This window comes from Sebastes umbrosus, chromosome 3 (assembly GCF_015220745.1).
Source record: "Sebastes umbrosus isolate fSebUmb1 chromosome 3, fSebUmb1.pri, whole genome shotgun sequence".
NCBI lineage: Eukaryota > Metazoa > Chordata > Actinopteri > Perciformes > Sebastidae > Sebastes > Sebastes umbrosus.
The window spans coordinates 32,674,911-32,696,361 of NC_051271.1; the positions used below are offsets into that span (position 1 = coordinate 32,674,911).

Below are 21,451 nucleotides of genomic sequence, written 5' to 3' on the forward strand. Positions count from 1 at the left end.
ACAGTCTTAAAAGCCCCGCACACTCACAGTACACCCACACAGGTGTTTCCACATATTTCGGTTGATTAGATGTCCTCTCAGGACTGTGTACAGACTGTTGTTGATTGACATGTCCTTCACTTTGCCTGGGAAATATTACACCTTTATTATTCTTATAGGGCTTTTTAATTGAAGCCATTTTGACATGTCACAGTAGAAGAAGAAAAAAACAGGTTTAGGTAATAAAATTAACAACGACTGAATTCCATTTAGCTGCTTCGTATTTCACAGTGCTTGCTCCCTGCCACGCTGTCACCGAGACATTGTTAATGCTATTAGTAACACCTGTGCTTTTCCCACTATTAACTCGACATGTCTGCTGTGAAAAAGGCGCTGTTTGTTCAAAGAGTTTGGTGACGTAATTCCCAGTGTAGCTCCACCTAAAATCAATCTGAGCCAAGGTCTAACCGGCCACAGTGATTGAGAACGCCTGCGGGCGAGGGCAGGGCCTTTTTACCACACGTGTACACTGCGAAAAAGTACAACTAGAGGTTACGAATAACAAGCGCACATATTTATATATTAGCTAAATTTTTTTCAGAGTGTGCAGGCTCAACTTATTAGAAGGTAATTAGTGTCAGAGGTTGTGCACAAAAACAGAACAATTAAACACCATCAAAATAGGCCATAGCTACCACCAAGGACACCAAAGTCACATCATCTGCAGTTTATCTGATATTTTTGTTATTTTAACGACCTGAGGAGGAGTGTACAATCTACAGTTACAGACAAGTGTATGCATATGTATGCATGTATATGTATATGTATATGCATATGTAGGTATATATACATACATACAGTACATACATACATACATACACTACACTTACATTATTAAAAATAGATTTAATTTACTAAAACAAATACATATTTAAATATCTATATTTTTTATAAATTATACTTTATATTTCATTTCTGTTTTTGTAATATTTGTTCTCTTTTGGCATATATATATATATATATACTTATATACTTATATACGTGTATATACATACATTTACATTATATTTACAATATTTAATTTATTAAAATAAATACAAATTAAAATATCTTATATAAATTAAATTAAATTTATGTATAAAAATGTATGTATAAAAACAAAAAAATATACTTTACATATTTTTTCTGTTTTTGTAATATTATTTTTTCTCTTTCAGACTTGTTGATGTACACTGGTGGAAGAAGTATTCAGAAGCAATTTAGTGTATGAATGTACAAAAAAAGAACCTAAATGAGAACTAAGTAACGTCATAACTATTTAACATGCTGTGTTTTTTGTCAACTGAAATTAGCTCTTGCACTGATGAGTGTCAAAAGCAGTATCGAAGTTCTCTCTCTTCATCTCCAGGAATTTGGGAAAAAAGAGAGAGAGAGGGCAGACGCGAGGGGGCGACGTTGGTCTCTGTAACACCCTAACGGAGAGAGAGAGAGAGAGAGAGAGAGAGAGAGAAAGACAGAGTCACAGAGTCAGAGAGAGAGAGAGGAGCTGCTGCTGTGCGCTCTGCTCTGCTCTGCTCTGAGATCCGACTCCAGTGTCAGCTCCATTCAGTCACACAGCTCCGGCTCAGACACGGGCTGGAAATTCATCTAACGTCTCCTCTTTGTTTCTTCTGACTTGTATGGCGAGATGCAGAATCGCGGATCGCTCGCTGTTTAATCCGCCGCACAATGGCCACGTCGCTTTGCATTACGGCCGATATTGTTGCGCACCCGTCTATTACATTTGGAATTTAGAGACTTATGCTAATTACCTTCAATTACGCTCTTTTTCATCTTTTTGTCATCATCCTCCAAAGCACTTAGACCCCCACTATTTGCGTCTCTCCCCTCACTCGCAAACTATCTACCACATTTGCATGTTTTAATTTATGCGTTATGAATTAAATTAGCGCATGATGCAACTAACTGCGGTATATACAGTGGAGGCCGGGCATGCGAGGGGGTTAATGATAAGAATGAGGAAAGATAGGAGGAAACTAATAGACTCCAGGCTATTAGCAACACGGTAGGACTGAAAGTATGACGCTTCATTACACTGAATTAAAGTAGCTCATGTGTGATCCTGCTCTGATGGAACCCTTGGATCACACTGATGCTCACCACCAAACAACACTGGAGATATTACTTTATTTAAAATGCTTTCCCCCCCCCCTCCCTATTGTGGGTTCATCAGAGAGAGATGGAGAGAGAGACAGAGAGAGAGAGAGAGAGAGATGAGAGGATGGCCATGGCACGGTGGGGGTATTGCGTCACTAGCTATCTGTACTTGCGCAGGCTCTTTTTACATGGTGGTCTTTGGCTGTGGGCATCCTTGTGTTCATTTCTGACTCATGCATTGCTATCAGAGCAGAGATTTTAATACCATACTGTTTAAATAATTGCTTCAAGGGCAACCTCATGAGGGTCATGGTGCTTTTTTTTGTTGCATGTTGATGTCACTCTGGGGGGTGAAAAAGAAAGGAAAAAAAATCCTGATCATAATAAATAAAGTCAGTTTCCCCACCCCAATAGGATATTTCAGAAATACCAGCACTACTCCACAGCTGCAATCTTATCTGCGCAGAGCTCCAACTGTCACCCACTATTTATTCGACTTTCTTAATTCACTGGATGTGTAAAAACATTTAATTTCCCTGCTACAACTGAGGCTGGGCCTGGAGGAGAGATGGGGAGAAGAGAAGAAGAGGAGAGGAGCGCAGCGGCACTTAACTGGTTTTGTTATGAGGGCCCGATTGTGTGCTCGTGGCTGGCGTCGCGGAGCCCCAATCAGGTGCCATTACACCCGGTGTTTGAGAATACCATTGGCTGGTGGGGAAAGGAGCTGTGCGCAAAACCAACCCCGCTGCTCACACTCGCCTTACAGAAGCCGAGCTGCAAACATCATCCGCTTTGAGCGCTTAGGCGCAGTGATTACATCCTCTCAGAGAGAGAAGAGAGAGAAAGTCCTGTTATTCGCACCGGTTCTTTATTTATAAGAAGTTGCGTTTGTGGTCGATTCCGCCTGCGCGTAAAAGAGGACTTTTTTTTTTTGCTGCCTCCTTTTTTTTCTTGTGGAATTTCTTATGTTGTTTTTGGTGACTTTGTGTGCTGAAGAAAGGGGCTGTCTGTTCTGAGCACAGAGGAGTGTGTTGGCTGGCTGTCTATGCGTCCTGGCTCCTCCAGCAGCCTTGCAATGTTTGCGCTGACGCCAAAAACTCACAGACGACCGGTGCAGAATTGATTAAAAACAAGAGAGAAAGCTCGGGATCAAATGGCTGTGCTTCTCACAGCTGAAACGACACAATGTTCCACTGACCCGAGGCAGAGGAGAGGAATTTCACAATCGGGTGTTGCTGTTTATTTCACTGCCTTTTTACGGACAGAGGAAATGGGAAATGATAATTTCTTGTAAGAAAAAGGAATAACACTTTTTTTTATTTTTTTTTAATTTTATCATCATCTTTGAAGTGCACTTTTAGCGGAGAGGAGAGGAGATGATTTGGTTAATATTCCTGCTGCTCTCCATCCTGCTGGATGGAGCGGTCTCTCAGCTCCACTACTCCGTGCCAGAGGAGCAGGAGCCCGGCTCAGTGGTTGGGAATATCGCTGAGGATCTGGGTCTGGACATTACTAAACTTTCCGCTCGCCGCTTCCAGACGGTGCCCAGCTCGCGGACACCTTACCTGGAGGTGAACCTGGAGAACGGCGCGCTCGTGGTGAAGGAGAAAATCGACCGAGAAGAGATCTGCAAGCAGACCATCCCGTGCCTACTGCACCTGGAGGTGTTTCTGGAGAACCCGCTGGAGCTTTTCCGCGTCGAAATCGAGGTGATGGATATCAACGACAACCCGCCCGGTTTCCCCGAGACCGACATCTCCGTGGAGATATCCGAGAGCGCCATCCCCGGGACCCGGTTCCCGGTGGAGAACGCCTTCGACCCGGACGTGGGCACCAACGCGCTCAGCACCTACGCCATCACCAACAACAACTACTTCTACCTGGACGTGCAGACGCAGAGCGACGGGAACAAATTCGCGGAGCTGGTGCTGGAGAAGCCGCTGGACCGGGAGCAGCAGGCGGTGCACCGGTACGTGCTCACGGCGGTGGACGGCGGGGTCCCGCAGAGGACCGGCACGGCTCTCCTGGTCGTTAAAGTCCTGGACTCGAACGACAACGCGCCCACTTTTGACCAGTCCGTGTACTCCGTTAACCTGAGAGAAAACTCTCCAGTGGGCACTCTGGTCATCCAGCTCAACGCTACGGATGTCGACGAGGGACAAAACGGGGAAATAGTTTATTCTTTCAGCTCCCACAACACCCCGCGCGTAAAGGACTTATTCAATATCGACGCCAGGACCGGGAGAATAGAGGTGGCGGGTGAGGTGGACTACGAGGAGAGCAACACGCACCAGATATACGTCCAGGCTAAAGATTTAGGTGCCAACGCGGTGCCAGCGCACTGCAAAGTGCTCGTGAAACTCGTGGACGTGAACGACAACACGCCGGAGATCGGGTTCAGCACCGTGACCGAGTCCGTGAGTGAGCAGGACGCTCCCGGCACCGTCATCGCACTTTTCAGCGTCTCCGACCGGGACTCTGGCGAGAACGGCCACATGAGCTGCGAGATTCTCGGAGACGTTCCTTTCAAGCTCAAATCGTCCTTTAAGAACTACTACACCATCGTGACGGACGCACCGCTGGACCGAGAGAACACGGACTCCTACACCGTCACCGTGGTGGCCAAAGACAAAGGTCAGCCGTCGCTCGCCACCAGCAAGTCCATCAAAGTGCACGTCTCCGACGAGAACGACAACGCGCCCCGCTTTACGCAGACGGTTTACGACGTATACGTGACCGAAAACAACGTGCCCGGTGCTTTCATTCACGCCGTGAGCGCTCTGGACCCCGATATAGGACAAAACGCTCTCATTACCTACTCCATATTGGAGTGTGACATCCAGGGCATGTCCGTGGACACGTATGTGTCCATAAACCAGGACACCGGCTACCTTTACGCGCTGCGCTCTTTCGACTACGAGCAGCTGAAGGAGTTTAACTTCATGGTCCAGGCTAAGGACTCCGGTGCTGTTGAGCTCTTCTCCAACGCCACCGTAAATGTCATCATAGTGGACCAAAATGACAACGCGCCCTCTGTAATAGCCCCAATTGGGAAGAACGGCACAGCCAAAGAGCACCTGCCGCGCTCCGCTGAGCCGGGCTACCTGGTGACGCGCGTCGTTGCTATGGACGCGGATGATGGAGAGAACGCGCGGCTGTCCTACAGCATCCTGCGGGGCAACGAGATGGGGATGTTCAGAATGGACTGGAGGACTGGGGAGCTGAGGACGGCGCGCAGGATCTCACCCAAGAGGGACCCGCAGGGCTACTACGACCTGCTGATCGAGGTGAGGGACCACGGGCAGCCTCCTCTGTCCTCCTCTGCGAGCGTGAGCGTGATGTTAGTGGACAGCGTGGTGGAAGGCCGCAGCAGTGGAGACCGCGGCTCGGCCTCCTCCAAGGCCAAGGAGACCTCCCTGGACCTCACCCTCATCCTCATCATCGCCCTGGGCTCCGTGTCCTTCGTTTTCCTCCTGGCCATGATCGTGCTGGCCGTGCGCTGCCAGAAGGACAAGAAGCTCAACCTGTACACGTGCCTGATGTCGGGCGACTGCTGCCTTTGCTGCAGCTCGTGCTGCAGCAGGCAGGCGCGCGGGAGGAAACAGAAGAAGCTGAGCAAGTCCGACATCATGTTGGTTCAGAGCACCAACGTGACGTCAGGGGTCGGGCCCGTGGGGCAGGTGCCCGTGGAGGAGTCTGGAGTGGGAGGAGTGGGTGTGGGTGGTGTGGGGGGGTTCGGTTCACATCATCACCACCAGAACCAGAACTCCTACTGCTACCAGGTGTGTCTGACACCGGAGTCGGCCAAAACGGATCTGATGTTCCTGAAGCCGTGCAGCCCGTCACGCAGCACCGACGCGGATCACAGCAACCCCTGCGGCGCCATAGTCACGGGTTATAGTGACCAACAACCGGACATCATATCCAACGGCAGCATTCTCTCTAACGAGGTAAGAAGGAGGCCGGAATAAAGCTGCAGGGCTCCACTTCAGATGCATTAATAATAAAAAAAAAGTGCACAAATGGTAAATGGATTTGCGTTTATATAGCAGCTTTTCTAGTCTTCCGACCACTCAAAGCGCTTTTTACACTACATGTCAGCATTCACATATTCACACACACATTCATACACTGATGGCAGAGGCTGCTAAGGTGCCAACTTTGCCCATCAGGATCTAATCTAAATAATCATTCGCACACCGATGGTTAAGCCTTCGGGAGCAATTTGGGGTTAAGTGTCTTGCTCAAGGACACATCGACATGTGACCCGGAGGAGCCGGGGATCGAACCACCAACCTTCCGATTGGTGGACAAACCTGCTCTACACTCTGAGCCACAGCCCCCCACAAAGCCGTGATTTAAAGGGTTAACCTCATAAATCAGCAGCTGTGCCTGCTCCACGTCAAAAGTATATGTTATCCACCCCGGTCACGCGCAACACACAAAGTCCCCGAGAGGATGGATGGAATTGGTATCTGCTGCTATTGACTCGGCTGTTCTGCTCAGTGGCCTTTTAATCATCGTCAAGCGTGTAATGCTGATTGAACGTGTCAATTGTTGAATCTCATGTGGGTTTCTTTTTTTAGTTTCGTTTTTATTCACAACAAACAGACCGCTATCAGATAAACCTTCAGATTGTGCGCACATATTTACACAGTAAGAGTGAGTGACAAGGATTTTGACTTTGGGGCGTATAAAGTGCTTTTCATTTCCACAGTGAAACCACGAAAGTTGGAAGACACTGGGTGATATTTATCTGACTCGAGTTATTCATCCGGAGATTTTTAATCAGCAGCTTTTGAATATTTGAGTTACCTGGAAGGAAAAGGTGTGGCTCCTATCATAGTAAGTCCAAATTATAATCACAGTGAACACAAGAAATACATAAATGCATCAGAGACTTTGTAGAAAACGCCCACCAAAGAGAGCATTTCCCGTGCGTAAAAGTCACACCAGCAGCCTTCTTACGCACAGAAAAACCTTCTTCAGCACAGATAATGTGAGTTGATTCATCCTTATTATAAAGTCTGGGTGCCAAACATTAAAAAAATATCAGGAGAAGAAGGTAGGAGGTGACATTGACGGCCCTCTGTTTTGGAGAAGCTGTGGATTAGTTTGGTGGCCCTATTTTCTGTTGATTGCGGTGTGTGTGTGTGTGTGTGTGTGCCGTTCTGGAGCGGAGCCAGACAGCCAGTCACAGCCTTGCATTTGCTGCGCGTTAAGTATTCCACGCACGGCCAGGCACGGCAGCACCGTGAACAAAGGTTGTTCAGTTTCAGCATCGGGCGGCTCAATCATTTACGCATTCAATCGCCTCCCTAACCCACTCTCCTCTCCACTGCTCTACTCTCTCGCCCACTCACTCACTCACCGAGTGGATGCGCGCACTGTCGATTCCCCCTTTGCCTCGTGCTGCCTCTTCTATTACAGTTGACATGTTGACAACCAATGTATATGAATATGTTATCAGTTATGTTATCCTCCTTCTTGTGCATTCATTAATGCGCCTGTTTAGCATTAAGACATGATCAAATTGTGTGTTTCTGTGGCTTTTCTAGACAAAACACCAACGACAAGAACTCAGCTATCTGGTGGACAGACCCAGACGTGTCAACAGGTACACACACACACACACACACACACACCTCAGCACTATCTCACACACACACTTCCTTCCTTCCTTAGTCCTTGTTGCGCCTGGTGGCACATAGGGCAAGGACTAAGGATCTCCACTCATCTCTGTTGTTTGCTTTCTTCATTTATCCTTTGATGGTTCGCCTCCAGGTTGTTTTGGGCCTCCCTCTTTTGCGTTTTCCCCTCTGGTGTCCAACGCAATACCACTTTTGTCATGTCATCAGATGGTTTCCTTAATACATGTCCAAGCCATCTCCATCTTCTTCTTATCAATATTGTTTCCATGTCCAAGCACACTGTCGTTTTGTGTAGTTCACGGTTTGTGATCTTCCTAAAGGCCAGAATATCCTCATGACCTTTCTGAGGCGGGTATTGTGAAAGCTGGAAAGCTTGCCTATGTCTCTTTATTCAGTCATTATCTCTCTCTCACACACACACACACACACACACACACACTCACCATATTATTACCAATGTGCAAAGCCTAGTGAGCCGCACACCATCCACCATCAGAGGACCTGTAACATCTAAATAGGCCTCATGGAACCAAGGTTATTCACACATCTATAAAAACTGAATATTGCATCCATCAGTGTGTGAGTCTCGTATATTCCGCGCCGTTAATCGTGGCTTCGAGAGGCTACACGGTTCCCAATGTATCCATAACGCTCATCTTCAATTTGGCATCAGGCCCATAACTGGCAGAGCAGCGCCTATTACAGCTCCTAATGCTGGATTTCATTACATGCCATGTGTAACATCCAATTTAGCCTCTTGACGGCCACCGTGACTGTATTAACGCGGTGTTGATTCCTGATTCTTCTTTCTCTTTCTCTCTCTGTGTCTCATTTAATCCTCCTCTCCTCTCTGTCTCCCCCCCTTCTCAATATTGCACCTCGACCTCTCTCTCTGACCCCCTTCCATTATTTTCGTCTCCTTTTCTGTGCACACTCCCTCTCTCCCTGCCTCTCACAGCTCGGCATTCCAAGAGGCAGACATCGTCAGCTCCAAAGACAGTGGTCATGGCGACAGCGAGCAGGGCGACAGTGACCACGATGCCACCAACCGGGGTCATTCTGCCGGTGAGTCCCTCTCCACCACCACCACCACCACCACATCACATAATTACACTGTCCTTTCAGTGCTCACACACCACCCCTTCAATCCCCTGTTTCCATAGTGTGTGTGTTTGCGATTGTGAATGGGATAATGCTGAATTGTTGGTGCGGACTGGTGACTTTTAATTTCCTTAATTTGAGAGTGTGCGGAGGCCCGGGCTTCGGTGTTGCTGGCTGGCTGGCTGGCATGAGCAGGGCCCCAGAGGTGTTGATTGTATTTCACACCCGGGTGAAAGGGAGGAATATTTGGGGGGTGAAATCGCTTTTCTTTCCCTGCCTTCTCGCTGTTCTCCCTCCCCTCCTTCTAACGCCGAGCGGTGCTGAAAGGACAGCGACTCGCAGCAGAGGCAGTTTGAGGCCTATAGTGCTTTAGTGGCACAAATCAATAGGTTCACTCAAGTGAGAGGGAAAAGGCACGGGAGCTAAATTGATATAATGAGATGCATTTCAATCAGCCTCGCAGTCGGTGTATTGTACTGCATTTGTCGGTTATAGATCCAGCCGATCAAGGACGTTAGCAGCTTTTGCAATTCTTTGTTTTTGTCGGCCAAATCTTTGTAGTTAAAGGGGATGTATCATGCTCAGTTCCAGGTTCATATTTGTATTTTGGGTTTTCTACTAGAACATGTTTACATGCTTTAATGTTGAGAAAACACGTTATTTTTCTCATACTGTCTGTCTGAATATGGAACCCGGGATCACGCAAAAGCATGTGACTTACCACGTCTGTCCACCAGAGGACAATGTGTCAGTGTCACGTTTTACCTCATAGCAACGTGCATATCACACACCTGTATCAACATGCAGCACCTGCAGGGGACAACAAAGCCACTCACTTAGGTTCAGGCAAGAAAACCATTTAGTTAGGTTAAGGGAAAACGTCATGGTTAGGCTTTAAATAAGTACTGTATGTAAACTAAGTAAAACACGTACGGAAACAATATGACGCCGGTACGCAAAATCATTAATGTAACTTGCAAACCAAAACACTGGTCTCGAACACGAGTTTCCTGGTTGAAAGTCATGTGTTTGTCATTTTTTTCATACTGTCTGTCTGAATATAGAATCCCGGTATCACCCCAAAGCTTGTAATAGACCCGCCTGTCCACCAGAGGATAGCGTGTCAGTGTCACGTTTTGCCTCGCAGAGATGTAAATATTACACACCTGTATGAACGTGCAGTACCAGCAGGGGGCAACAAAGCCACTGATTTAGGTTAAAAAAAACACTTAGTTAGGTTAAGGAGAAACGTAATGGTTAAGCTTGAAGTAAGTACGTAAACTAAGTAAAACACGTACAGAAACAATGTAACGTCAGTACGGAAAACACGTGACAACCTCCACTGCAAAACATGTGACAAACGTTATTAACGTAACTTGCAAAACAAAACACCAGTCTCGAACACGGATGTCCCAGTTGAAAGTCCTGTTTGTTGGACCCATCCACCTAAGTACGTAAACTAAGTAAAACACGTCTGGTAACAACGTAACGTCAATACGGAAAACTCGTGACTACCGTCACTACAAAACAAGATCGACAAGATCGTCACAGACATGTGACAAACGTCATTAACATAACTTGCAAAACAAAACACCGGTCTCAAACACGGATCTCCCGGCTGAAAGTCGTGTTTGTTGACTTAAAATAAGTATGTAAACTAAGTAAAACTAATACAGAAACAACGTAATGTCTGTAGAGAAAACACGTGATAACTGTCACTACAAAACACGTGATAAATGTCATTAACGTAACTTGCAAGCCAAAACACCGGTCTCAAACACGGGTCTCCCGGTTGAAAGTCCTGTTTGTTGGACCCATTCAATTAAGTACGTAAACTATTCAAAACACGTCCGGTAACAATGTAACGTCAGTACGGAAAACACGTGATAACCGTCACGTGGAGATGGGGGGCGGGATATTGTAATGAGTCTGCATGTGACATAGGAAGAGGAGCCTAATTTGAATGGCTTGTTGAATCAAATGTTTTCCGATCCAGGCAGCCCACAAAAAACTGACTGGGTTGTCTTATTTCAAAGTTTCTGGGTTGGTAGGCGCTCCAGATACCCACATTTATGTATACAAACACTGGCAAAGTGTGTTTTTCAAGATCCGTCCCCTTTAAGGCAAGAATTAGAGAACATTTCCCTTCACTTCAGCTTTATTTACCGGCTCTTATCTCTTTTCTGCATTTTACAGTGCAGTAGATTTTTTTAGACAAGGCTTTAGGTCTTATCATAAGCCTTGGCTTGTTCTCTCTCAAATTCCATTAGGTTAGTACCTGTTTATTGATCAAAGTGGAGTCAGACAAAAAGTGGAGCGATACAAAATCTCATTTCATATTGAATTGCCCTTTCCTTCTGAGGGATTGTTCCACGCGGCTCGTGTAAGACCCCTGTCTAGACCGGGGCCTGCCAAATATCATATCAGTGCTGGGAATACAAATAGAGCAGATTAGATAGGTGTTGTAGGATAGTGAATGATCCTCATCAGGCTCCACGGTGTTTGGCATTATTAATGAACAGAGCCAAAATAGAGAGCCAATATGCAGCAGTGGTGGTGTCACTGCCAGACCCCCGCTGATGAAACGGGCTGGGAAGGTCAATCTGTGCGAGACTAAAATGCAGAACTGGATAAAATCCAAAGGCTCACTTCTTTATTTGTCAAGAATGCATTGTGTTTTGAGATAAATATTAATGTTTAAACTTACATTCTGAGTTGGATGTGTATGAGTTGTTCTTTAAACTTTTTTTTTTTTATTAAATCCTACTCAAGAGACCAGAGATAGATATACAAGAAAGAGGAGGAATAACAAGGAACATGGATTTTATGAATATGTGAAGGCTTTTCTCATACAACATTCGTAGCAATACCTACGAAAAGTAATGCACTGTAATTTAAATATATCTCACAAAATCAATTTGTGTGTAATTCATGCAATCGTGAACCAGGAAGTAAAAAGCAACAAACGCCACGTAAGGAGGAGGTTGGGGTGGATGGAGGGGTCAAAAAAACTGGAATTTTGCCCGGGAGACAGGTGTTTTTGTCCCGTGTGAAACCAGGAATCAACGTTGAATTATTCATTGCGTAACTTCCTAGTAACACCACTTCCGTAGTAATTTCAACCCAAACCAAGATCTATTCCTAAACCTAACTAAGTAGTTGTATTGCCTAAAGCTAAACAAGTATTTCAAGTGTAGTTATTGTAACCCTAACCACTATTGTTTCCTAAACCTAACTAAGTAGGATTGTTGCCTAAACCTAACTAAGTAGTTATGTTGCCTAAACCTAACTAAGTAGGTTCGTTGCCTAAACCTAACTTAGTAGGTTTGATGCCTAAACCTAACTTAGTAGGTTCGTTCCCTTAACGTAACCAAGTAGGTTTGTTGCCTAAACCTAACTAAGTCGATCTTTTCCTAAACCTAAGTAGATTTTTTGCCTAATCCTAACCAATTTGTTTCCTGTGAAGATGGAAGTTTACTTTGAAAAGACTGTATGCATGTACCAAGCGGAAATTGACACATGTTGCTGGACATTCGTAGGAAAACGCACAAAAAACGAAAAATAATTCTTTGTAAGATATCATACGACCCGAATATGACCCGTTAATATGTAAAATACATCTTCAGCTATTCAGCTGGTAACCTCCTTCAGTGCGGAGTCAGCCCTGACATGATGTACTGTATTTCAAAATACACTGCCTTGAGCTCCTTCTTGCCGGTTTGCTCGCACAGTCAAAGGAGCACATTTATGCACCAATAACATGTTTCCTCAGCTTCGTTTGGCTCGGATTGTGCTCATTTGGCACCGGCTTGGGAGTGTACCCAGTCGGTTCTGTACTCTCTACGAGGAAACCAACATTTGTTCCTCATGTTGAATTTAGAAGGGAACAGCTTACCACTCCATGGGAGGTAATATCACACGAGTGGTATTTGGAGAGAGGGACACTTGAGTTTCACAGACTTCTGTAAACAACAAAACCAGATGGTTGGTGTGTGTGTGAGTGTAAAGGTATACCATTGTCTGATTTAATATGTAGGCGGATACATGATACCTGTATGTAATCCGCTAGTGCGTGTGTGTTTTGTGCCTGGAGAAAACGAGGCGGGGTGATGATGTCTGTATTGAAAAGGAGTTTTCCTTTGAGGCGGTGCTCTGGAAAGCTTAAATGAGATTCAGTTTAAGAAGAGAGAGTGGTAGCTAGTGCTTGGCACTCTGCCAGGTGTATAATGCCTCTATACAGGCATACCAACTGCTCATTTCCCTCTATGTATATCTGAGACTTCTTTTATATAGGGGTGAGAATATTATTGGTTGTCTCATGTGGGTTGTATGCTGTTTGTGCCGATAACAGCTTTATGCGGATTGCAAAAGACGGTACAGAGCAGAACTGAAGAAGCCTGAGCCAAGACTATGTATAGTCCACGTGTATTTGTTATGCATTTCTGCAGCGTTTGTGTGCATAAGCAAATCCGTACCCACACATATGTTTAGCATGCGCAGACAGTATGTACTGTATACTCGCGTTCTGCATGTGTGTTTGTGTGTGTGTGTTTGACACACACATATTCTTATCCATGGTTTTGTGGCAGGGTCTCATCCTTCATTCTGTCTCCCCAACACGTTGGCTCTCCGCAACACTCGGCTGATCAGTAATTCATTTCTAGAACCTTTGCATAGCAATTATCAAAGGGGGGTTAGAGGCAAGGTTTCCTCGTGGGACCGCGCGGCAACACTCTCCCTTTTGGTGCGCCTCGGAATATTTCAAATCAAGGGAAAACCATTTCCAGTTGGCATATCATCAACTACACCTGCCGTATAGCTTCCCGCTCGGCCGCTCGTCTGACACTTTAGCAAATAAGTCTCCTGACGTGGTTTTAAATCAAAGGGACAGTGCCTGTGAGGCTGGGATACCTTTAAAAAGTGGGCAAATGGCTTTTTCTGAAAGCAGCGTGTCTGGAGCGAGGCAACCGCTGCGTTAGGAGCCAAAGCACTATTGATTGACTACCACGCCTCCCCACATATTTTATTTTAGGTTGTTTGATTCAAATTAGACACTACTTTCCGTCATTATTTCCCTCATCATCCTAATACGAGATGGCGGCGAGAGTGAATAAGCAGAACAAAAAAAAAGGTGACAGATAAGAGAGGATTAAATATTCATCAGTGAAAAAAATTTGGCATCTCAGAAACGTTCGATCAGCTGTGGAAGGCTGCGTGACGGGTGGGAGACTGGAAACGATCATTATCATGACGTTTGTTTTGGTGGGAACAACAGCCGTGACAAATGGGACAATTAAATCACTGTGGCAACGGTGTATTAGATGGCTGATTATGAATTAGTGGCGGGCACCGTGTTGCAGTTTCCCATGTCAGCGAGCTGTCAGAGGAATTTAGCACACAGGGTTTTGAAACACCTCCTCTCGGGCCGTAGATGCTGACAAAACCGGAGGCTGTGAGTCTATGATCCACGAGGCCAAATATAATGGCTCGGGTTCATTACAAAAGCTCACAGGATGACAAAAAAATAGAGACCTTGCTCACTGTGAAGGACAAGAAGTTGAAAAAAGGGCTGAATGCTTACAAAAGACAATAATGTTGCTTACATGGTGATACAATGGCAAAAGCAAAGCAAAAAACGGTCACAGCAGATATCCTTTCAGACAGGAAAACATCTTCAGTTATGTTGTCAAACGAGTTATATCAGACTAAAGGCCTTTGCACACAAAGTTTGTATTTTTCATCCGAAATTGCCCCACATTTAAAAATCACGCTTAGACACCGACTCTTTCGTCCGTCATTAAAGTTTTTGGAACAGGTTTGATTTTCTGCATTTTTCGCATCTGCCAAAAGGCAAAGAGAGTTGTTTGACCACAAACTGAAGGATTTTACAATAAATAAATAAAAGAATATAGAGATGCAGCATTTAAAGATAGATTCAGAGACTCCGATTCCCTCACCATATTCCAGTCCCGCCTCAAAACACATCTTTTCTCATCTGCTTACCCGTAGGCCCCTCCCTCCCCCTACCCATCAGTCCGTGTGTATGTATGTGATTGTGCCTGTGTATGTCGCCTGTTTTTGTTTTTCGTCTCCTGTCTGTCTCACACCGTTTTCCCCCCGAATATGTTAAGCGTCTTTGAGATCCTTAAAAAGCGCTATATAAGTCTAATATATTATTATTATTAGATTGTGGCAGGTGATTGCAGAACAGCTCAGTTGCCAAACAAAGGATGTATGAAAGATTAGACAGTAGTGATTGAGCTCTAGGCAGCTAAACGATAGCTTCTTGCTAATGTGATTCATTCATTAGCCCCGTTTGGGACTGGTGCTATCCATTGCGCCCACGTAATTAACTCAGTGTTGTCTTCTACTGAGAATTTTCACAACAAATAGAATAAATGCATCGGACTCAGTGTGCAAGGTTTCTGTGCTTAGCGTTGTTTATCGGATGACGAACTTGGTGTACAAAGATGTTAAGGTTGCAACCAGCGATTATTTGCATCATTAATTTGTCCGCGGATTATTTTCTCAATGTTTTGCCTCTTGTGTCAGCAAATAGTTAAAAATGCTTCAGAGAGTTGAAAGTAATGTCTCAAAACTGCTTGTTTTGTCCAACCAACGTGTCCAAAACCCAAAGATATTCAGTTTACTATCATGTAAGAGAAAGAAAAGCCACAAATCCTTGTATTGGAATAACTGGAACCAGCAAATGTTCGGAAAATTAAAGGGGACATGTCATGCTCATTTTCAGGTTCATACTTGTATTTTGGGTTTCTACTAGAACATGTTGACATGCTTTAATGTTCAAAAAACACTTTATTTTTCTCATACTGTCTGTCTGAATATACCTGTATTCACCCTCTGCCTGAAACGCTCCATTTTAGCGCCTGTCTCTTTAAGCCCCCTCCAGAGAAAGCTCAGTTTGCTCTGATTGGCTTGAGAGAAAAATATGGTGCACATTTGCAAAGGTAGTTCTCAAACCGTGGGCGATATATTCTAATGAGCCTGCATGGGATGTAGGAAGGGGAGCTAAATCTGAATGGCTTGTAGTTTGTGGGTTTGTAGGCACTCCAGAGACAGCCCAGTCGGCAGGAAAAAAATGTTGGCATTGGACGTTTGAGTAAACCAGGGATATGTTGAATGTCGACATTTTGCATTCGGTCAGAGCAAGTGAGCTAGTTTATATAGTGAAAAGACACACGCCAAGCGGGCGGGACGTTGTTACGTTACGTTGTTACGTTACGTTGTTACGTTACGTTGTTACGTTACGTTGTTACGTTACGTTGTTATACGTTGTTACGTTACGTTGTTACGTTATTATTTGAACACAAACCACGATTTTTTTTCTAACCTTAACCAAGTAGTTTTGTTGCCTAAGCCTAATGCATCATTTCACATTAACCACGTGGCATTGCCTTTCTGCAAGCTTGATACGAGGCTGATATAAAACATATTTATGAAACATATTTTTGGTTCAGAAACGTCACCATTCAACGTATTCACAGTTTGCAGAAATGTCCAATGCCAACATTACCAGTACATTACAATAGACCCAAATGTATGTGCACAAGCACTGAAAAAGTGAGTTTTCATGATATGTCCCCTTTAACTTGAAGAATGACACAATCATTCAATAGTAGTAGAAGTAATGAGACTAGAACAGCTTAAATGTACAACCTCTGAGGGCGCTGTTAAAATGCACAGGAAGTACAATATATGTTCACACTCAAGCCTTCAAAAGCCCACTAGCAGAGAGCAATGCAAAGAAGAGGAATGTATCTCAATGTGACATGAAAAAGTAAAAATCTATTACAGCAGATAGGATAAAAACATTGCCTCATTAAAAAAATCAATTTGCATTTAGCCTGTAACAGGTGGAGATGTCACCACTTCTTCTAAGCCGAGTGGCTCGTTGAATATCAATAAAAGTCATAGCAGAGGAAAGGAGACGATCAATCAATTTGATTAACTAATCGGCAAGCCTACTTCCTGCAACACGTCTTTCTTATCTCAAACTGAGCATTTAAAAAAAAATTCTTGGATGACCTTTTTATAACACGATTAAGGTCAATGGAGGAGTGGATTCACTTCGACTTACTGAGTTCTGTGTGGAAATGAATCTAAACCAAAATAAGAAGTGGTAATGTAATGATTACCGGTACACTGAAACATCTCGTCGAGTGTCTTGATGAATATGTGCTCGGTATGAATAGGCTGTGCATTCTGAAAGAAATTAATAGCATTAAGTGTTCCCAACCCTGAAATGGATGAAAGAGAGGACACAAGCCTACTTGAATATGCCTAATTATCCGCTGAAAACACAGATCAAAAAGTGAAAAAGGGGCCTTGGACTTTTAGCTTAACATGACGCTCTGAGCTTAACAGAAATCTCACAGGTGTCATAAACCTGCTTTGACCATGAGTAGTACACATATCCTTTCTGCTCAGAGATTTGACCCTCAGTGAACATCTGCCGTAGCAAGGCTGCAATGCTAAACGTCCTACAGAAAAACACTAAATCAAGATATGCGTCGATAATGCTCAACGTAACCTCAGGCAGGATCAGAAATTGGCACCCACAGTGGCGGGTAAAATCGTCAGACAGGGAAATCGCTAGGGACGGGCATAGAGAACCAGTTCCCGTTGAGAACCGGTTCCTAGTTGTCCGATTCCTTGGTATCTCATGCCTCCCTGACTATCGATTCCTCTGTATTGAAGCAGATTGATAAACATGCAAAATGACGCAGACATACGCAAGCTGTATCATGTTTCGGAGCTATGGCGGAGAGAAAAAAAAACACTTAAAAGCATGGCGCTACTACTTAACCTGAGGGGACACACCCTGTTTTTTCCCTGATAATGTTACACTGTGGACAACAAACCTGTGTTGAAGTCAACAGGAAGTGATCTAGTAGCGTTACCTGTTAGTAGTCGGTGGGCAGCACAGTCCTGCTTGGCTTAATAACGGAGCTACTAACGTTAACGGAAGTTCCGTTGAGTTCCATTATGGTTCCTTCAGGCTCTGTTCAGTAAAAATGACTATTGGGTGGAGGTATATTCTAACTTTATCATGATGTGTTCAATTGTTATCTCTAAAATTACGTTTTTGGAGAGAAACTTGAATAAATCCAGTTGATTAAAGATGTTTTCACATCAATATAAAATAGATAATAGAGAGGGAATTATGACCTGGGTAACTTCTTGACACTACTTGTAAGTGGGTTATTAAAACTACTGATGCCAAGATTTTTTTTAATCAAAGCAAATATTTAAATAAAAATACCATCATGTATTGCTTAATCATTTTAACTGTTTTTATGAAAACCACCACTATAGATGACAATAGCAAAGTACAGTACTGTGTACAGTACCCACCCAACCCCGTAAAATAGGGCTCCCCCAGACGATAAGATATAATTCGAACACAGTAATTTACCATGCATAAAATGTTTTTTATGTAAAATATATCAAACACTGAATGACATCAGATCTAGAATGTTATTCCTTTACTTAGCGCATATATTTCAAACGTGGCAGACAAAAAAATAGTTCCCTGCAACGGTGGCAGGCAGTGAAACAAGTTAATTTCAGACCCTGAGCTCAGGTGTTGGATAATCTGATCTGTGACCAGTAGCTTCAATTACACTGCTCTCTAACGTGATACAGAACACAAACTGCATCACTTTTGTGCACATTTGCGCCGCATAAATACTTGAGTATGCATTCTGGCAACAGGTTGAAAGGACAATTCCACTTTATTACAACCAGCGTTGCCAGATGGGAAATGTTAAACTATCACAGCAGAGGCTTAAAATGATCGCATTTTGAGGAAAATGATCATACATGAGTCATAGCGATGGGAACAAATAGGCGTAAATGTGTAATTTTACAAAACATATCTGTAAACGACTTTTTGACGTGCCTACAAATCTACCCACATCACTTTTTTTGTTTTTTTAAAGCAAGCTGATGGGAAAAGGGGGTATGTTTCCATAAGTCCATCAGTTTGACAGTTTTTGTGATAGCCTACTATTACAAAATTAAATTACAAGACAGTACGACTGGAAGCCTGTTCATATTCTGCATGAAAACAGTTAGGGCCATCAGCTAAGCTAATTAAAAAAAATAAATGGGCTTACTTTCTGATCCAGGCAACCCACAAAAAAACTGACTGGGTTGTCTTATTTCACAGTTTGTGGGTTGGTATAGGCACTCCAGATGCTCAAATGGATGTGCACAAGCACTGAAAAAGTGAATTTGATATCATGACATGTCCCCTTTAAACGGTGAAGTCAGGAGGTCTCGGTGAATGTCGAAGTCAAAGTCTGGTCAAGACTAAGTGATGAAAAGCGAACAAACCAGAGATCAATAATCAGTGGTCATCCAGAACCTTTGCTCTAACAATACAAGGGGCGTTATTAATCAAACGGACACTGTTATGGCAAGCGGCCATCTTGGCTCTCCCTGCCAGCCCGGTTGCCATTTGACAAACATGGAAAATGGTAGCTGCCTCTCAGAGACTCAGAGAACAATTTCTCTGTCTGTCATTACTGGATATGGTGGGAGCCGTCTCGCTCTGTTTTGGCCCTGGGAGGTCTCTGGTTTACTCATCACGGCCTCACTGGCCAAACCCTGTAAGGAAGCTACGCTGCTCCCATCCTGTCCTGACTGGCTGTCCAAATATTGACGGTTTATGTCTGTATTCTCTCCGGAACAGTGGAGGACAAGATGAAAAACAGAGGTATGAATAGAATACACCCTCTACCTGGGGGAAGAGGAGTGTTTTTTTCTGAGAGAAAAGGAGATAAAGCGAGGAAGAAAGGGGGCAGAGAGGATTAGATGTGAGAGGAAATAACAAGAGGGACTAATAGAGACAGACAGACGGATGAGCACGGGGAGGGAACGACGGCGGACCTGAGTGCAGCGGATATATACCCGCGGAGTGAATTCAAACACGGGACTCATGTTTTCCCAGGATTTGTTTTCCTCCATTTCCCCACTCCCAGATGCTGGATGTATGTCAGGCAGCGCAATTAGTCAAATCACACCGACGTGGGATTTCGGAAACACTCAGAGATGTAGTGAAAAAAAACAAAACAGAAGTGCTGATTGCTTATTAGCAAGAAGATTGTGTTTGCATTGTGTTGCGCCGTTTACATCTCCCCGTGTGTGTGTGTGTGTGCGTGTGTTTGTCTTCCTGCCTGATGAGGTCATGATGAGAGATAGGGCTGCTGGCAGGGCCTGTCATTGCCAGTCACTGTTTTGGTTGTTGTTTTGCTTTCTGCCCGAGGAAGAAAAAGGTGCTCCGCGGGAATCAACAGCCACTGGGTGTCATGTGCGCACGGCCCGCCTGTCTATTTACTTGTGTACATTTACATATCTCCGCGTTAAGAGGAGTATTTTTAAGCACGCGTGTGTTTGCAAACATATGTGTCGCTGTTTTTTAAGAGTGAGCCGGCAGGCGAAAAAAATCACTGAGTAGTTTGGAAGCCAGTGACAAGAGCCTTCTCCGAGCCTGATATAAGGGTAAACAGTGACTGCTGCAGACTTTATTTATACAGCATCTCCGGAGTACAATACGCCCCTGTGCCTGCTTAATAATACACTGAGATATGGAACAAACACTTAATCCTTCAACATTAACTCTGTATCTTTATCTGTAGGCACACGTGCTTGCTGCAAATTGCATACACATTTGGTTTTTGCACCTGTGCTTCAGTCTTCAGGCTGATTTGTTTGTACATTTAGAATCGTGTGGCTTACCGACCCGTTTTATCTTGCACAACGGCACAGAGATGATTGGAGGGCCTGAGGTCAACACCCACGTGTGTCCGAGGAGGAAATTAATTTGCCAGAAGTCCATTAAAAGGCTAAAGGCTAACTGTAAGGTGGGGATTAACAGAAACACTATGATTTATATGCCCCCAACCTTTAAAGACAGACATAAATATACATTAGTTTCCAGGGGTGAATTGGAGGGTAAATGCCAGCCAACGCCACTCAAGATCTCAATTAGCATTTACACAGATGTCCCGGAGTAGTTCTGCTGCACTGTTTTTAGTTTTGTTCCCAACCCGACACGGTCTCTTCTCTTGAGTACAGAGCTACAATTGACCCACAACCTGCACCTGCTAGGAGGTGATAAAAACAAACAAACCCTTTGGCAGCAAAAGCACTGACTGGTGCTGATTGTGTGGGCCAGAGAGACGAGACAGAGTTAAGCAGACCAAACAGACATATTTAAAGTAGGGTTGTCAATCGATTCAAATATATAATCGCGATTAGTCACAAATTAATTGCACATGTTTTATCTGTTAAATAAAGATTAGTTAGATTTGTCAAGCATTTAATACTCTTATCACACAGGAGTGGGCAAATATGCTGCTTTATGCAAATGTATGTATATATTTATTACTGGAAATTAATTAACAACACAAAACAATGACAAATATTACATAAAATGTTTTCAGAAACATCTTGTAGTGTACTAGTTTGTGACCCAGCAGCCATGTTGAGATCAGTTGAGGATATACCGCCCACCAGTCAGAGCAAACTTTCTCATT

General features: G+C 44.1%; 1 protein-coding gene across 3 annotated transcripts in view; it reads left to right on the forward strand.

The window, feature by feature from the left end:
* The first annotated feature begins 2,882 nt into the window (after positions 1 to 2,882).
* pcdh10a (protocadherin 10a) overlaps positions 2,883 to 21,451 on the forward strand; it is a 29,502-nt gene continuing 10,933 nt past the window's right edge. For all 3 annotated transcript variants that reach the window (XM_037765058.1, XM_037765059.1, XM_037765057.1), the window contains exons 1-3: positions 2,883 to 6,086; positions 7,695 to 7,753; positions 8,746 to 8,852. In XM_037765058.1, coding sequence (XP_037620986.1) covers positions 3,513 to 6,086; positions 7,695 to 7,753; positions 8,746 to 8,852 — 2,740 coding nt within the window. In that variant the 5' untranslated portion in view covers positions 2,883 to 3,512. The remainder of the gene's footprint in view (positions 6,087 to 7,694; positions 7,754 to 8,745; positions 8,853 to 21,451) is intronic.